The sequence below is a fragment of the Panulirus ornatus genome, chromosome 9 (assembly GCF_036320965.1).
Source record: "Panulirus ornatus isolate Po-2019 chromosome 9, ASM3632096v1, whole genome shotgun sequence".
Taxonomy (NCBI): Eukaryota; Metazoa; Arthropoda; class Malacostraca; order Decapoda; family Palinuridae; genus Panulirus; species Panulirus ornatus.
In genome coordinates this window covers 44,813,583-44,829,763 of record NC_092232.1, presented here as the reverse complement: position 1 = coordinate 44,829,763, position 16,181 = coordinate 44,813,583, and the positions used below count along the sequence as shown (strand labels likewise).

General features: G+C 39.8%; 1 protein-coding gene across 1 annotated transcript in view; it reads left to right on the top strand.

The window, feature by feature from the left end:
* LOC139750064 (uncharacterized) overlaps window positions 1-16,181 on the top strand; it is a 278,496-nt gene that overhangs the window by 216,545 nt on the left and 45,770 nt on the right. The window contains exons 15-16 of the mRNA XM_071664399.1: window positions 644-839; window positions 10,048-10,259. Coding sequence (XP_071520500.1) covers window positions 644-839; window positions 10,048-10,259 — 408 coding nt within the window. The remainder of the gene's footprint in view (window positions 1-643; window positions 840-10,047; window positions 10,260-16,181) is intronic.

Sequence of the window (16,181 nt, the reverse complement as noted above, 5' to 3'; positions counted from 1 at the left end):
ATTAAAAAAAAAAGGAAAGGAAATAGGAGAAAATGTCTCCTGAAGTGTGTGGCCCATCACATTTATAGCACCTGTCATGGAGGAAAGAACCCAGTTTATTTGCTCTTCTGTTCAAAATATAGTTTTGATTAGAGGGTACTTACCTCGATGAAGGGAAGGTCTGAAGACAGTCATGTGTATAAGAAAAAGTGTGAAAATGGGACATAGAAGCTAGAGGCTGGTTGCAGAGGTAAGCACAGACTTGGAAATGTTTGTTTGTTGGGAAATTCCAAATTAGTGATACTCTAGTTTTCTTCCTTTTGGGGATATTATGGCTATCTGTGGCCTGCAGAAAGTGATTTTCCCCATGGGTACAGTGATTGGTTTATGCATTGATTGTTATTTAGATATTACTGTGTTATTTCCTAAAAGATCAGGGCTGTTATACCTCTCTTGCTCATTGGTTTAATTTGTTTAAGAAGAAATAGTTTTTGGAGAATTTCATAAAGTAACTTAGGATTCCTATTTTGATTAGGCTTCACACTACATCTCATTTACTGCAACTATTTTGGTCAGGTGTGCCATTTTTCGTATTTTAAAGCATTAGAACAAAATTCTGAGTTTCCCAGGATATCTTATTTTTCTCCTTTATTATCTTTATTAGTACAAGCTCCATATGAGGCGCCACACTGGAGAGAGACCTTTCACATGCTCCTACTGCAGCAAGCCTTTCCTGAATCGAGAGGCCTGGCGAACACATGAAAGAAAGCACAGTGGAGAGAAGCCATATGTCTGTGAAGTTTGCACTAAAGGTTTCACTGAACTTTACACGTTAAGGAAACATCTGCGAATGCATACAGGTACCTTTTTTTCTGTCTCTGTTAATGTTTTATATTTAACTCTAAGTTTATCAGATTCCATAATTGGCTCTTCAGTGAACCAGTGACAAATATCTCTTCATTGGCTTTGTCTTTCAAAATTCCTTTTCTATCTGGGACTTGTGTGTGCATATGTGTCAAGTAGATTCAGCGTGAAATATTTACTGTCCTTTGCCAAGGTGAACATATGCCGTTCTCATTGACATCTGGAAAGTGACTTTATAGTGTAATTCTACAACAAAAGTTATTATTCTCAGTGCCTTATTAAGATGGAGAAAAGTAAGGAGAAAGGCAGATAGATAAAGGAAAAGGTGAGAGAAACATTATAAGTAGTCATGTTGGTGCTTCCTTTTTCTGTCCCTCTGAATTTAAAGAAGATGGATTTGATTAAATAAGTTATGGGTGAAGGAAGGCTTCATTAGTTTTGCTATATAAAGGCCTAAGAGGAAAACTGATATAAAGTGGGCCAAATGTAAAAGATATGGTAATCATCATAAATGAGAAACTAGATTTCAGAGAGCATATTGAAAAATTAACACTCAAATCAAACAGTGATGAGTAAGATTCTGAGAACTTTTTCTGCAAGAGATGAAAACCTATTGATGAGAATTTTCAGTGTACATATAAGAAGCAAAACTGAACACTCCTTTGTTGTATAGTCACCAAAGGAACCATTAGATTGAACAGAGAGAATTCAGAAGCACTTCACAAACAATATCATGGGAATGGAACATAGGGACTGCTACATTAGGCTGAAAGAATTGCAACTGTATAGCTTAGAAAGAAGAAAAAGATGTATGAAAATTTGTGTATGACCCCCTCACCCCCAACAGACTGCATACTCGCCCTCTCTCCAAGACTGTTGCATTTGCATCCCTCGCCTCCCCATTCATAAACAAATTAAACAGCCATGGTGACATCATGCACCCCAGCCACAGACCAACCTTCACCTGGAACCACTCTCCTCTCTTCCTACTCATGCATATGCTTTACACCCTTAATAAAAACTTATCACTGTTTCTAGCTGCTTCACTCTTTCACCATATATTCATACACCTTCCACAAGGAATCTCTATCAACACTTTCATATGTTTTCTCCAGATCCTCTAATGCCCTGTACAGATCCTTCTGTTTCTCTAAGTATTTCTCACTCATTCCATAAAGCAGACACCTGATCCATACATCCTATACCACTTCTGAAACTGTGTTGTTCCTCCCCAGCTGATGGTCTGTATGCACCACCGCCTTTTCAATTACCATTCTCCCATACAGCTTACCAAGTGACTCTACAAATGCATTTTGCCAATCCTAAGGCACCTCACCATACATGCATTGAAAATCCCAGCTAACAAGTCAGCAATGCAATCAACCCCTTTCTCAAGCAATTCAACTGCATTATCGTCCACTCCAGCTGCCTTGCCACATTTCACCATACAGCATACACAAGGCTTTCACCACCTCATCTCTCCTCACCAAACCACTTTCCATGACTCTCTTACTTTACATGCCTACCGAACCAAACACCCTTCATCTGCCACCCTATCATCAAATACATTTAACTGTCCTTCAAAATACTTGCTTCGTCTCCATTCAAAAATATATCAGACAAAAATATATGACAGCCCAACCAAGAAGTTTGAATGATTATATATTATACTGCCAGGAGATATAAGAAACATGCATGGATTAACTATAGCAATGTTTAAAATAGAACTTGTCATATGATTGAAATCAGTCCCAGACTACCCAAAAATTGATTGTGTAATGCACGTGGCAGGTGAGAAGAGTAGTCTTATACACCAAGCAACACATGTAAAGAGTGCTTAATGCTAGCCCTGCCAATTTGGCTGAGTTTCATCACAGTTACTTGATGGTACACTCTCTCTCTCTCTCTCTCTCTCTCTCTCTCTCTCTCTCTCTCTCTCTCTCTCTCTCTCTCTCTCTCTCTCTCTCTCTCTCTCTCTCTCTCTCTCTCTCCACATCATACATGACAAACAATAAAACCAAACCAACAGCAAGCCTGAATGGTACTCCTGGGATATTGCAAGAGCTATAATGCACAGAAATGAACTCAGCAAGCTTAAAAAATCATACATAGACCATTATATTGCAAAAAAAACAATATAGCACAATCAGAAGACACATGAAAGATCTTATCAAACATGCCAAGAGAGAAAACAAAGTGAGTATTGCAAGAGACAATAGAGATCCCAAAAGATTTCATAGGTATATCAGTAGCAAGAAACATACAGTGATTGGTATAGGACTCTTAGTAAACAAGGATAGGGAACCCATTGTGTATGATAAAAATTTTGTTGCTATGCTTTTTAGTTGTGTTTTTACACGAGAAAGCAACAACATATTTTGAGACAGTGATAATAGTTTTCACACGATACCAGAATTTACCATCACAGTTAGAGAAGTACTGACACAGATTGATAAGTTGAAGACAAAAATGCCCAGGTCCATTCCACTTCTATCAATGAAAAATTTAAAACATCGGTACTAGACTATTAACCTATACTTTCAATAAATCCCTCAAGGATGGAATAGTCCCAATGGACAGGAAACGGGTAGATGTCATTCCTGTTTACAAAAAGGGAAGCCACAAATTGCCTAGCAGTTACCATCCTATTAGGCTCATCAATTTTAAGCAAACTTTTGTAGTCAATTATTAGAGTTAAAATCATATCCTACTTGTAACAGAACAGTCTGATCAGTAATACCTAGCATGGTTTTAAAAGGTTCAGAGCATGCCTTACAAATCTTCTTGAATTTCATCATAGATTACTCAATACCCACAACAAGAAAAAAAGCAGTGTATCTTATATTTCTGGACTTCCAGAAAGCATTCGACTGAGTCCCACTCTTTAAATTGATGCATGAAGTCTGGGCCATGGGGATTATTAGTTGCATAGGAAATTGGATAGAAGCCTCGTTACATGATAGATGGCAAAGAGTCATAATGAATGGTGAGTCATCCCCATGGTCACCTGTTGCCAGTGGGATCCCCTAGGGATCTGTACCTGGGCCTACATTTTTCACCAGAAACACACAGTATGGAAAACAGGTAGAAACTATACCTTGGAAAATAGATATGCCTGAAGGAAATTTATACAGGAAATTCATAAGGTAGAATGAACATATATGTCATGTATCCCGTGACCACCATTCATCCCTCTACTTTTTGCCATAAAGACAATAGTAAGGATAAACTTGAGCCCTAGCCTCTCTATTTACCATTTCTATACTATTCCTGATGTTGAAGAATGATACAACAGTTCTTACTTACTCTCTCAAAGCAATTGACATGGGTTAATCATTGTTGGTATGTCACTACAGTGTGGCCAAGGAGAGATCAGTGGTTGAAAAGGTAGCATGAATTACCGCTACATTATGATGAATGATTGAATGACTTATTCAGTAATGGAGAGTGATAAGTGATAATTTTGAAGATATTAAAGGTGCTTCTCTGAACAACATTTTCTGGGAGCTTATTCCATACATCAGTAATGTCATTGGTAAAGAGATAGTTTGTATAGCTCAGATCAAAGCAATAACTCTAAGTTTTAGTCCATTTCCAATCATTAGTAATGCTGGCACTACTGTAAAGATATTTTCAATATCGATGTTGTTGAATCCTTTAAGTATTTTTAAAAATTCTGTTGATTTGCCTCAGAAGCACCTTTTGCTTAGTGAGAAAAAATTTTGTTCTCGCAATCTTTCCTCATATGGTTTGTTATGCAAGGAAGGAATCAATTTAGTTGCACTCCATTGCACTACTTTCAAATTAAGAATATCCATGTTTAAGTAGGGGACTCAAAACTTTACAGCATATTTAACATGTAGTCTAACTAGACGTAGGTATAGTGGCAGTATCACATCCTTACCTCAATATCAATGTAGTTGAATCCTTTAAGTATTTTCAAAAATTCTAGTGATTTGCCTCAGAGGCACCTTTTGCTTAGTGAGAAAATATTTTATTCTCGCAATCATTCCTCATATGGTTTGTTACACAAGGAAGGAATCAATTTAGTTGCTCTCTGTTGAACTGCTTTCAAATTAAGAGTATCCTTGTTTAAGTAGGGGCTCAAAACTTTACAGCATATTTAAGGTGTGGTCTAACTAGACATAGGTATAGTGGCAGTATCACATCCTTACTTTTGGATGTAAAGTTTCTGTTGATAAGTATTAACCTTCCATTTGCTTTTTTGGCTGCTTCATTACAGTGCTGGGAGCATTTGAATTTGTTGGAGACAGTGACCCCTAGATCCCTTACACTAGAGGTATCCTTTCTCTTGTGGCCCATTAGTTTATAATCATTTTTTTGTTGAGGATTTGTACCTGTAACAGCTGACATTAAATGGCATTTGCCATTTTCTAGACAATTTGGCAATTTTATCTAAATCCTCCTGTAATCTTAGCATATCTTCATCAATCAATATGACATTGCTAGTTTGTGTATCATCCGTAAATATGGACACTAAGTCATTCAGCTCTACATCAATTTCTTTAATTTAAGTGATTAAAAATGAAGGCCAAGTACAGCACTCTGTGGGACCCAACTTGTAACAGGTGACCACAGTGATGATTCACCATTCATTATGGCTCTCCTATCGTGCAACCAGGCTTCTGTTAAATTTCCTATGCAACCAGTAATGCCAGAGATCCAAACTTTATGCATCAAGTTAAAGTGTGGGACTCTGTTAAATGGTTTCTGTAAGTCCAGAAAATATAATAGTCTTTGCTTTTTACTTGTTGTGGGTATTGAACGATTTATAATGAAATTAATGGAGATTTTTAAAGCTTGATATACACCTTCTGACAGCATGCTGTTTATTATTGATCAGACTGTGTTTCTTCAGGTGGGCTGTGCTTTTATCTCTAATAATCAATTACTAAAGTTTACATATAATTGATGTGAGGCTAATAGGACAGTAATTGCCAAGCAATTAGCAGCTTCCCTTTTTGTATAGAGGAGTTGCTTTTGTCAGTCTCTAGACCTGCAGGACTATTCCATTCTGGAGAGATTTATTGAATACATAATTTATAGTTTGGCAATTTAGTGTTTCATTTTTTTATTACATGTGGATAGAAATTATCAGGACCAAGACTTTTATTAGTCTTCAACTTATCTATCTGTATTAGTACTTCTCTAGCTATTTACTAATTATACTTTGTCACTGTCTCCTGCATTACCAAGGTAGCACAAGGAAACAGATGAAAGAATGGCCCAACCCACCCACATACACATGTATATACATACACGTTCACACATGCACATATACATACCTATGCATTTCATATTATTTTTTTTTTATCATTCTTTGTCGCTGTCTCCCATGTTAGTGAGGTAGCTCAAGGAAACAGACGAAAGAATGGCACAACCCACCCACATACACATGTATATACATACACGTCCACGCACGCACATATACATACCTATACACCTCAGTGTATACATATGTATACACACACAGACATATACATATATATACATGTTCATAATTCATACTGTCTGCCCTTATTCATTCCCATCGCCACCCCACCACACATGAAATGACAACCCCATCTCCCCACATGTATGCGAGGTAGCACTAGGAAAAGACTATAAAGGCCACATTCATTCACAGTCAGTCTCAAGCTGTCATGTATAATGCACCGAAACCACAGCTCCCTTTCCACATCCAGGCCCCACAGAACTTTCCATGGTTTACCCCAAACGCTTCACATACCCTGGTTCAATCCATTGACAGCACGTCAACCCTGGTATACCACATCGTTTCAGTTCACTCTATTCCTTGCACGCCTTTCACCCTCCTCCATGTTCAGGCCCCGATCACTCAAAATCTTTTTCACTCCATCTTTCCACCTCCAATTTGGTCTCCCACTTCTCTTCGTTCCCTCCACCTCTGACACATATATCCTGTTTGTCAATCTTTCCTCACTCATTCTTTCTATGTGACCAAACCATTTGAGAACAACCTCTTCTGCTCTCTCAACCACACTCTTTTTATTACCACACATCTCTCTTACCCTTTCATTACTTACTCGATCAAACCGCCTCGCACCTAATTTTGGCCTCAGACATCTCATTTCCAACACATCCACCCTCCTCCGCACAACTCTATCTATAGCCCACGCCTCACAACCATATAACATTGTTGGAACCACTATTCCTTCAAACAAACCCATTTTTGCTTTCCGAGATAACGTTCTCACCTTCCACACATTTTTCAACGCTCCCAGAACTTTCACCCCCTCCCCCACCCTATGATTCACTTCTGCTTCCATGGTCCCATCCGCTGCCAAATCCACTCCCAGATATCTAAAACACTTCACTTCCTCCAGTTTTTCTCCATTCAAACATACCTCCCAGTTGACTTGTCCCTCAACCCTACTGTACCTCATAACATTGCTCTTATTTATATTTACTCTCAGCTTTCTTCTTTCACACACTTTACCAAATTCAGTCACCAGTTTCTGCAGTTTCTCACATGAATCAGCCACCAGCGCTGTATCATCAGCGAAGAACAACTGACTCACTTCCCAAGCTCTCTCATCCATAACAGACTGCATACTTGCCCCTCTCTCCAAAACTCTTGCATTCACCTCCCTAACAACCCCATACATAAACAAATTAAACAACCATGGAGACATCACGCACCCCTGCCGCAAACCAACATTCACTGAGAACCAGTCACTTTCCTCTCTTCCTACTCATACACATGCCTTACATCCTTGATAAAAACTTTTCACTGCTTCCAACAACTTGCCTCCCACACCATATATTCTTAATACCATCCATAGAGCATCAATCAACTCTATCATATGCCTTCTCCAGATCCATAAATGCTAAATACAAATCCTTTTTGCTTTTCTAAGTATTTCTCACATACATTCTTCAAAGCAAACACCTGATCCACACATCCTCTACCACTTCTGAAACCACACTGCTCTTCCCCAATCTGATGCATTTCAACGTATACATATATATACATACACAGAGATATACATATATACACATGTACATAATTCATACTTGCTGCCTTTATTTATTCACGTCGCCACCCCACCACACATGAAATGACAAACCACTCTGCGCCCCCCACATGCACACAAGGTAGCGCTAGGAAAAGACAGCAAAGGCCACAATCATTCACACTCAGTCTCTAGCTGTCATGCATAATGCACCAAAACCGCAGCTTTCTTTCCACATCCAGGCCCCACAAAACTTTCCATGGTTTACCCCAGATGCTTCACATGCCCTGGTTCAATCCATTGACAGCACATTGACCCCAGTATAGCACATCGTTCCAATTCACTCTATTCCTTGCATGTTTAGGCCCCGATCGCTCAAAATCTTTTTCACTCCATTCTTCCACCTCCAATTTGGTCTCCCACTTCTTCTCATTCCTTCCACCTTTGACACATATATATCCTCTTTGTCAATCTTTCCTCACTCATTCTCTCCATGTGACCAAACCATATCAAAACACCCTCCTCTGCTCCCTCGACCACACTCTTTTTACTACCACACATCTCTCTTACCCTTTCATTACTTGCTCGATCAAACCACCTCACACCACATATTGTCCCCAAATATCTCATTTCCAACAAATCCACCCTCCTCTGCACAACCCACGCCTCACAACCATATAACATTGTTGGAACCATTATTCCTTTAAACACCCATTTTTGCTATCCAAAATAATGTTCTCACCTACCACACATTCTTCATCACTCCCAGAACATTCGCCCCCTCCCCCACCCTGTGACTCACTTCCACTTCCATGGTTCCATCCACTGCCAAATCCACTCTCAGATATCTAAAACACTTCTTCCTCAAGTTTTTCTCCATTCCCAATTTACCTATCCCTCAACTCTATTGAACCTAATAGCCTTGCTCTTATTCACATTTACTCTCAGCTTTCTTATTTCACACATTTTACCATACTCATTCACCAAATTCTGCAGTTTCTCATCCGAATTAGCCACCAGTGCTGTATCATCAGCGAACAAAAACTGACTCACTTCCCAAGCCCTCTCATCCACAACAGACTGCATTCTTGCCCCTCTCTAAAACTCTTGCATTCACCTCCCTAACAACCCCATCCATTAACAAATTAAATAACCATGGAGACATCATGTCCCCCTGCCGCAAACCAACATTCACTGAGAACCGGTCACTTTCCTCTCTTCCTACTCGTACACATGCCTTACATCCTCGATAAAAACTTTTCATTGCTTCTAGCAACTTACCTCCCTCACCATATACTGTTAATACCTTCCACAGAGCATCTCTATTAATTCCATCATATGCCTTCTCCAAATCCATAAGTGCTACATACAGATTTATCTGTTTTTCTAAGTATTATGTATATTTCTTATAATTGATATATCTATAAAATCTTGTAGGCTTTCTATTATTGTCTTGCAATACTCACTTCATATTTTCTCCTGGCCTATTTCGTAAGATATTTCATATCTCGTAATTCTGTTTTATTGCTATACAATATTTGGGTAATTTCTGATGGAGGGAGAGTATAAGAGATGTGACACAACCTTGAACACCACTCTTGATAGGGAAAGTAGGGATGCATCAACAACTATGGTGACAGAGTAGCCAGAACAGAAGCAAGGAAGAGAAGCCAAAAAAATTGAGCTTGGAGATGAGATTCCAATACCGCATCTTATCAAAATCTTTTGACATATCAAGGGCAACTACATAGAACTCTCCAAGATCTTTCAGAGATGATGAAAAGACATTAGTGAGAGACGAAACGATATCATCTGGAGATCTCAACTAACATAAGCCATACTGATGATCAGAGAGCAGACTGTGAGATTCTTGCAGTTTTCATTTGCACTTTAATGCCTAACTATTCTTCATCCCCTCCCAGTTAACCTTTCTTAAACTCATATAGGTTGAAATCACAGCATGCATATTGTTCTACTCCTCCAACATTATCTTATAAGTTATTACCTGGATGAAAGCCAGATGAACATAACTAAATATCACCATAAAGTACTAAAGGCTGTTTCATCATCCTTTTTTTGATCACCATGCATCACTTTACTGCCTTTACAAAGCAATATGGTATTATTCAGTAAATACCTTTATTCTTGTGCGGTCACTGCACCCATTGTAGTAAGTAATTTGTGATATCTAGAGGTAAATTATTTACAGGTGAGAAACCATACACTTGCCATGTATGTGGCAAAGCCTTCAGTGATGCATCAAATTTACACAAACATCGGCGGTGTCATCGTGAAGATGGAGCTTGGCTTTTACCTGAAGCAACAACCATAGAAACCACTGATGGAGACCGTCGCATTATCTACATACTTTCTGAAAAGGACGAGTCTGATGCAGCAACACTTACAGCTTTACAAGCAGTAGTAGGTTTTTAGTTTATGCTGTATGTGGTTATTGGTTATAGGCTTATATATTCATTTGATTTTTGCTCTTCATCAATAATTCAAGTACTTACCTGCTAGATAGAAATTTAACATTGTTTCTTTAATACCTGATCTAAAACACTAGATAATGCTATCATTAAATCCCTGGACCCCTTTCATGGGGTTCCTGCAAATGTAAGACTGTACTTCATGCAGGAACATGAAAGGACTGATTCCAGTGGAGTGGGAAGGTCCTCATTAGGACTGTTCCTTCCCTCCATTGAATATGATGAATTTCATTAAAGATTACTTTTCACTTTTGATGTAATCACTTGCAGGTAGAATCCAGTAATGCTTTATATCCTTTACATCAACATTAAACCCCCCTTGCACAAACCACTCCATAACCAACCGCCAGCCCCCAATTAAAAACAAGAACCTCACCCCTAGCTCGCACTTCAGCAATGATTACTAGATCACCCTTTCCCCATCAAACACAAAATTTACATGACATATATAAACAGTAAATGACTTGATAAGCACTAAACTACCACAGTTCCAACTCAGCCTTAAACACCACTCCACTAGACAGACTCCCATCTGGAACTCCCCACTACCCAGGCATGTACAAGGGACACATGTGTGTTCTGGACATGACTCATCTCTCCAACATTACAAAACCAATTGAACATATTTCAAGATCCTTCTTGCCTGAGATGCAACTTCCATACTGATGGCATTGAATACTTGAATTGTCCTGCAGTCAGCTCACATAGATGTATACACAACATCGACTCATTCCTTGACCCATGGTTTGTCCCAGTGAACATAGCTGGCTTCCTGAATGCTGTGGGAAGCTCTTAGAATGGGAAAGGGTATGGGGCATGCATGTGGATAGCTGTGGCTTTGGTGCATTACACAACATAACACCTAGAGCATGGATGTAAGTGAATGTGGCCTTTCTTTACCTATTCCTGGCATTACTTCGCTTAAGCAGGAAACAACAATAAGTGTGGGAACCCTCCCCTTCTTGTATTTCATTTTCTAAAAGAGGAAGCAGAAGAAGGAGTGAAACAGGGAGTGCTCATCCTATTCGAAGGTTCAGATTGGGATATCTGAATGTGTGTGGATGTAACGAAGTTGAGAAGAAAGGAGAGATAGGCAGTATGTTTGAGGAAATAAATCTGGATGTTCTGGCTCTGAGTGAAATGAAGCTCAAAAGTAAAAGGGGAAAATGGTTTGGAAGAGTCTTGGGGTAAAGTCAGAGGTTGGCAAGAGGAAAAGATCTAAGGAAAAAGTAACAGTGCTCCTAAAGCAGGAGTTGTGGGAGTGTGTGATAGAGTGTTAGAAAGTAAATTCTAGATTGATGTGGGTAAAACTGAAAGTGGATGGAGAGAGTGGGTGATTATTGGTGCTTATCCACCTTGGCATGAGAAGAAAGATCATAAGAGACAAGTGTTTTGGGAGCAGCTGAGTGAGTGTGTCAGTAGCTTTGGTGCACAAGACTGGGTATTAGTGATGGGTGATTTAAAGCAAAGGTAAGTGGTGTGGTAGTTGAGGGTTTAATTGGTACACATGGGGTATTCAGTGTTGTGAATGGAAATGGTGAAGGACATGTGGATTTGTGTGCTGAAAAAAGACTGGTGATTAGGAATAACTGGTTTAAATTTCAGAGACATAAGTTTGTTGAGTATTCCTGGAAAACTGTATGTGAGGGTGTTGATTGAGAGGGTGAAGGCATGTACAGAGCAGTAGATTGGGGTTTCAGAAGTGGTAGAGGATGTGTGGATCAGGTGTTTGCTTTAAAGAATATGTGTGGGAAATACTTAGAAAAACATATGGGTTTGTATGTGGCAATTATGGATCTGAGAAAGCTTATGATGGGGTTGATGGTGATGTTTTGTTGAAGGTATTAAGAGTATATGGTGTAGGAGGTAAGCAGCTAGAAGCACTAAGAATTGTTTTTCAAGGGTGTAAGGCATGTGTATGAGTAAGAAGAGAAGAGAGTGAAAGGTTCCAAGTGAAAGTCAGTATGCAGCATAGGTGTGTGATGTCACCATGTTTGTTTACTTTGTACATGGATGAGGTGGTTAGGGAGTTAAATGCAAGATTCTTGGAGAGAGGGGCAACTGTGCAATCTGTGGGGAATGAGAGGGAAGTGAGTCAGTGGTTGTTTGCTGATGATACAGCACTGGTAGCAGATTTGAAAGAAACCCGCAAATGTTCATGACTGTGTTTGGAAGACTGTGCAAAAGGTGAAAGTTGACACTGAATGTGAATAAATGCAAGGTTATTAGGCTCAGCAAGGTTGAGGGACAAGTTAGTTGGGGTGTATACTACATCGTTCCAATTCACTCTATTCCTTGCACACCTTTCACCCTCCTGTATGTTCAGGCCCTGATTGCTCAAAATCTTTTTCACTCCATCCCTCCACCTCCAATTTGGTCTCCCACTTCTCATCATTCCCTCTGTCACTGACATATATATCCTCTTTGTCAGCCTTTCCTCACTCATTCTTTCCATGTGACCAAACCACTTCAACACATTCTCTTCTGCTCTCTCAAACACGCTCATTTTATTACCACACATCTCTCTTACCCTTTCATTATTTACTCAATCAAACCACCTCACACTACATATTGTTGTCAAACATCTAATTTCTGATACATCCACCCTCCTCTGCACAACCCTATGTAGAGCCCATGTCTCAAAACCATATAACATTCTTGGAGCCACCATTCCTTCAAACATACCCATTTTTGCTCTCCGAGATAACGTTCTCGCCTTCCTTACATTTTTCAACGCTCCCAGAACCTTCTCTCCCTCCCCCACCCTGTGATTCACTTCCACTTCCATGGTTCTATCTGCTGCTAAATCCACTCCTAGATACCTAAAACACTTCACCTCCACCAGTTTTTCTCCTTTCAAACTTACCTCCCAATTAACTTGTCCCTCAACCTTACTGAACCTAATGACCTTCCTCTTATTCATATTTACTTCCAGCTTTCTTCTTTCACACACTTTACCAAATTCAGTCACCAACTTCTGTAGTTTCTCACCTGAATCAGCCACCAATGATGTATTATCAACGAACAACAACTGACTCACTTCCCAAGCCCTCTCATCCAGAACAGACTGCATATTTGCCTCTCTCTCCAAAGCTCTTGCATTCACCTCTCTAATCACCCCATCCATAAACAAATTAGATAACCATGGAGACATCACGCACCCCTGCTGCAAACCAACGTTCACTGGGAACCGGTCACTTTCCTTTCATCCTACTTGTACACATGCCTTACATCTTTAATAAAAACTTTTCACTGCTTCTAATGCCTTACCTCCCATGCCATATACTCTTAATACCTTCCACAAAGCATCTCAATCAACCCTATCATATGCCTTCTCCAGATCCATAAATGCTACATACAAATCCATGTTTTTCTTAGTATTTCCCACATACATTCTTCAAAGCAAACACCTGATCCACACATCCTGTACCACTTCTGAAACCACACTGCTCTTCCCCAATCTGATGCTCTATACAACTATACCCTCTCAGTTAATACCCTCCCATATAATTTCCCAGGAATACTCAAACTTATACCTCTGTAATTTATTTTTATTTATTATACTTTGTCGCTGTCTCCTGCATTAGCAAGGTAGCGCAAGGAAACAGACAAAAGAATGGCCGAACCCACCCACATACACATCCACACATGCACATATACATGCCTATACATTTCAATATATACATACATATACATACACAGACATATACATTTATACACATGTACATAATTCATACTTGCTACCTTGATTCATTCCCATCACCACCCCCACCACACATGAAATGACACGCCCCTCCCCCCGCACGCACATGAGGTAGCACTAGGAAAAGACAACAAAGGCCACATTTGTTCACACTCAGTCTCTAGCTGTCATGTATAATGCACCAAACCCACAGCTCCACAACCAGGCCCCACAAAATTTTTAACACTTCCAGGCCCCACAAAACTTTCCATGGTTTATCCCAGACGCTTCACATGCCCTGGTTAAATCCATTGACAGCACTTCGACCTCGGTATACCACATTTTTCCAATTCACTCTGTTCCTTGCAAGCCTTTCACCCTCCTGTATGTTCAGGCCCTGATTGCTCAAAATTTTTTTCACTCCATCCTTCCACCTCCAATTTGGTCTCCCACTTCTTGTTCCCTCCACCTCTAACACATATTTCCTCTTTGTCAGTCTTTCCTTACTCATTCTCTACATGTGACCAAACCATTTCAATACACCCTCTTCTGCTCTCTCAACCACTTTCTTTTTATTTCCACACATCTCTCTTACCCTTTCATTACTTAATCAAACCACCTCACACCACATATTGTCCTCAAACATTTCCTTTCCAACATATGTATACATTCTGCACTACCCTATCTATAGCCCATGCCTCAAAGCCATATAACATTGTTGGAACCGCTATTCCTTCAAACATACCTATTTTTGCTCTCCGAGATAACGTTCTCTTCTTCCATACGTGCTTTAACACTCACAGAACCTTCGCTCCCTCCCCTGCCCTGTGACTTACTTCTGCTTCCATGGTTCCATCCACTGCTAAATCCACTCCCAGATATTTAAAACACTTCTTTTCATCCAGTTTTTTTCCATTCAAACTTACCTCCCAGTTGACTTGTCCCTCAACCCTACTGTACCTAATAAATTTGCTCTTATTCACATTTACTCTCAGCTGTCTTCTTTCACACACTTTACCAAACTCAGTCACCAGCTTCAGCAGTTTTTCACCCAAACCAGCCACCAGCACTGTATCATCAGCAAACAACAACTGACTCACTTCCCAAGCTCTCTCATACAGAACAGACTGCATACTTGCCCCTCTTTCCAAAACTCTTGCATTCACCTCCCAAACAACCCCATCCATAAACAAACTAAACAACCATGGAGACATCACGCACCCCTGCTGCAAACCAACATTCACTGAGAACCAGTCACTTTCCTCACTTCCTACACGTACACATGCCTTACATCCTCGATAAAAGCTTTTCACTGCTTCTAACAACTTGCCTCCCACACCATATATTCTTAGTACCTTCCACAGAGCATCTCTATCAACTCTATCATATGGCTTCTCCAGATCCATAAATGCTACATACAAATCCATTTGCTTTTCTAAGTATTTCTCACATACATTTTTCAAAGCAAACACCTGATCCACACATCCTCTACCACTTCTGAAACCACACTGCTCTTCCCGAATCTGATGCTCTGTACATGACTTCACCCTCTCAATCAATACCCTCCCATATAGTTTACCAGGAATACTCAACAAACTTATACCTTTGTAATTTGAGCACTCACCCTTATCCCCTTTGCCTTTGTACAATGGCACTGCAAGCACTCTGCCAGTCCTCAGAACCTTACCATGAGTCATACATACATTGAATAACCTTACAAACCAGTCAACAATACAGTCACCCCCTTTGTAATAAATTCCATTGCATTACCCTCCAAACCAGCTGCCTTGCCGGCTTTCATCTTCCGCAAAGCTTTTACTACCTCTTCTCTGTTTACCAAATCATTCTATCTAACCCTCTCTCTTTGCACACCACCTCACCCAAAACACCCTATATCTGCCACTCTATCATCAAACACATTCAACAAACCTTCAAAATACTCACTTCTTCTCACATCACCACTACTTGTTATCACCTCCCGTTTAGCCCCCTTCACTGATGTTCCCATTTGTTCCCATGTCTTACACATTTTATTTACCTTCTTCCAAAACATCTTTTTATTCTCCCTAAAATTTTTATCAAATGATACTCTCTCAACCCAACTTTCATTTGCCCTCTTTTTTGCCTCTTGCACCTTTCTCTTGACCTCCTGCCTCTTTCTTTTATACATCT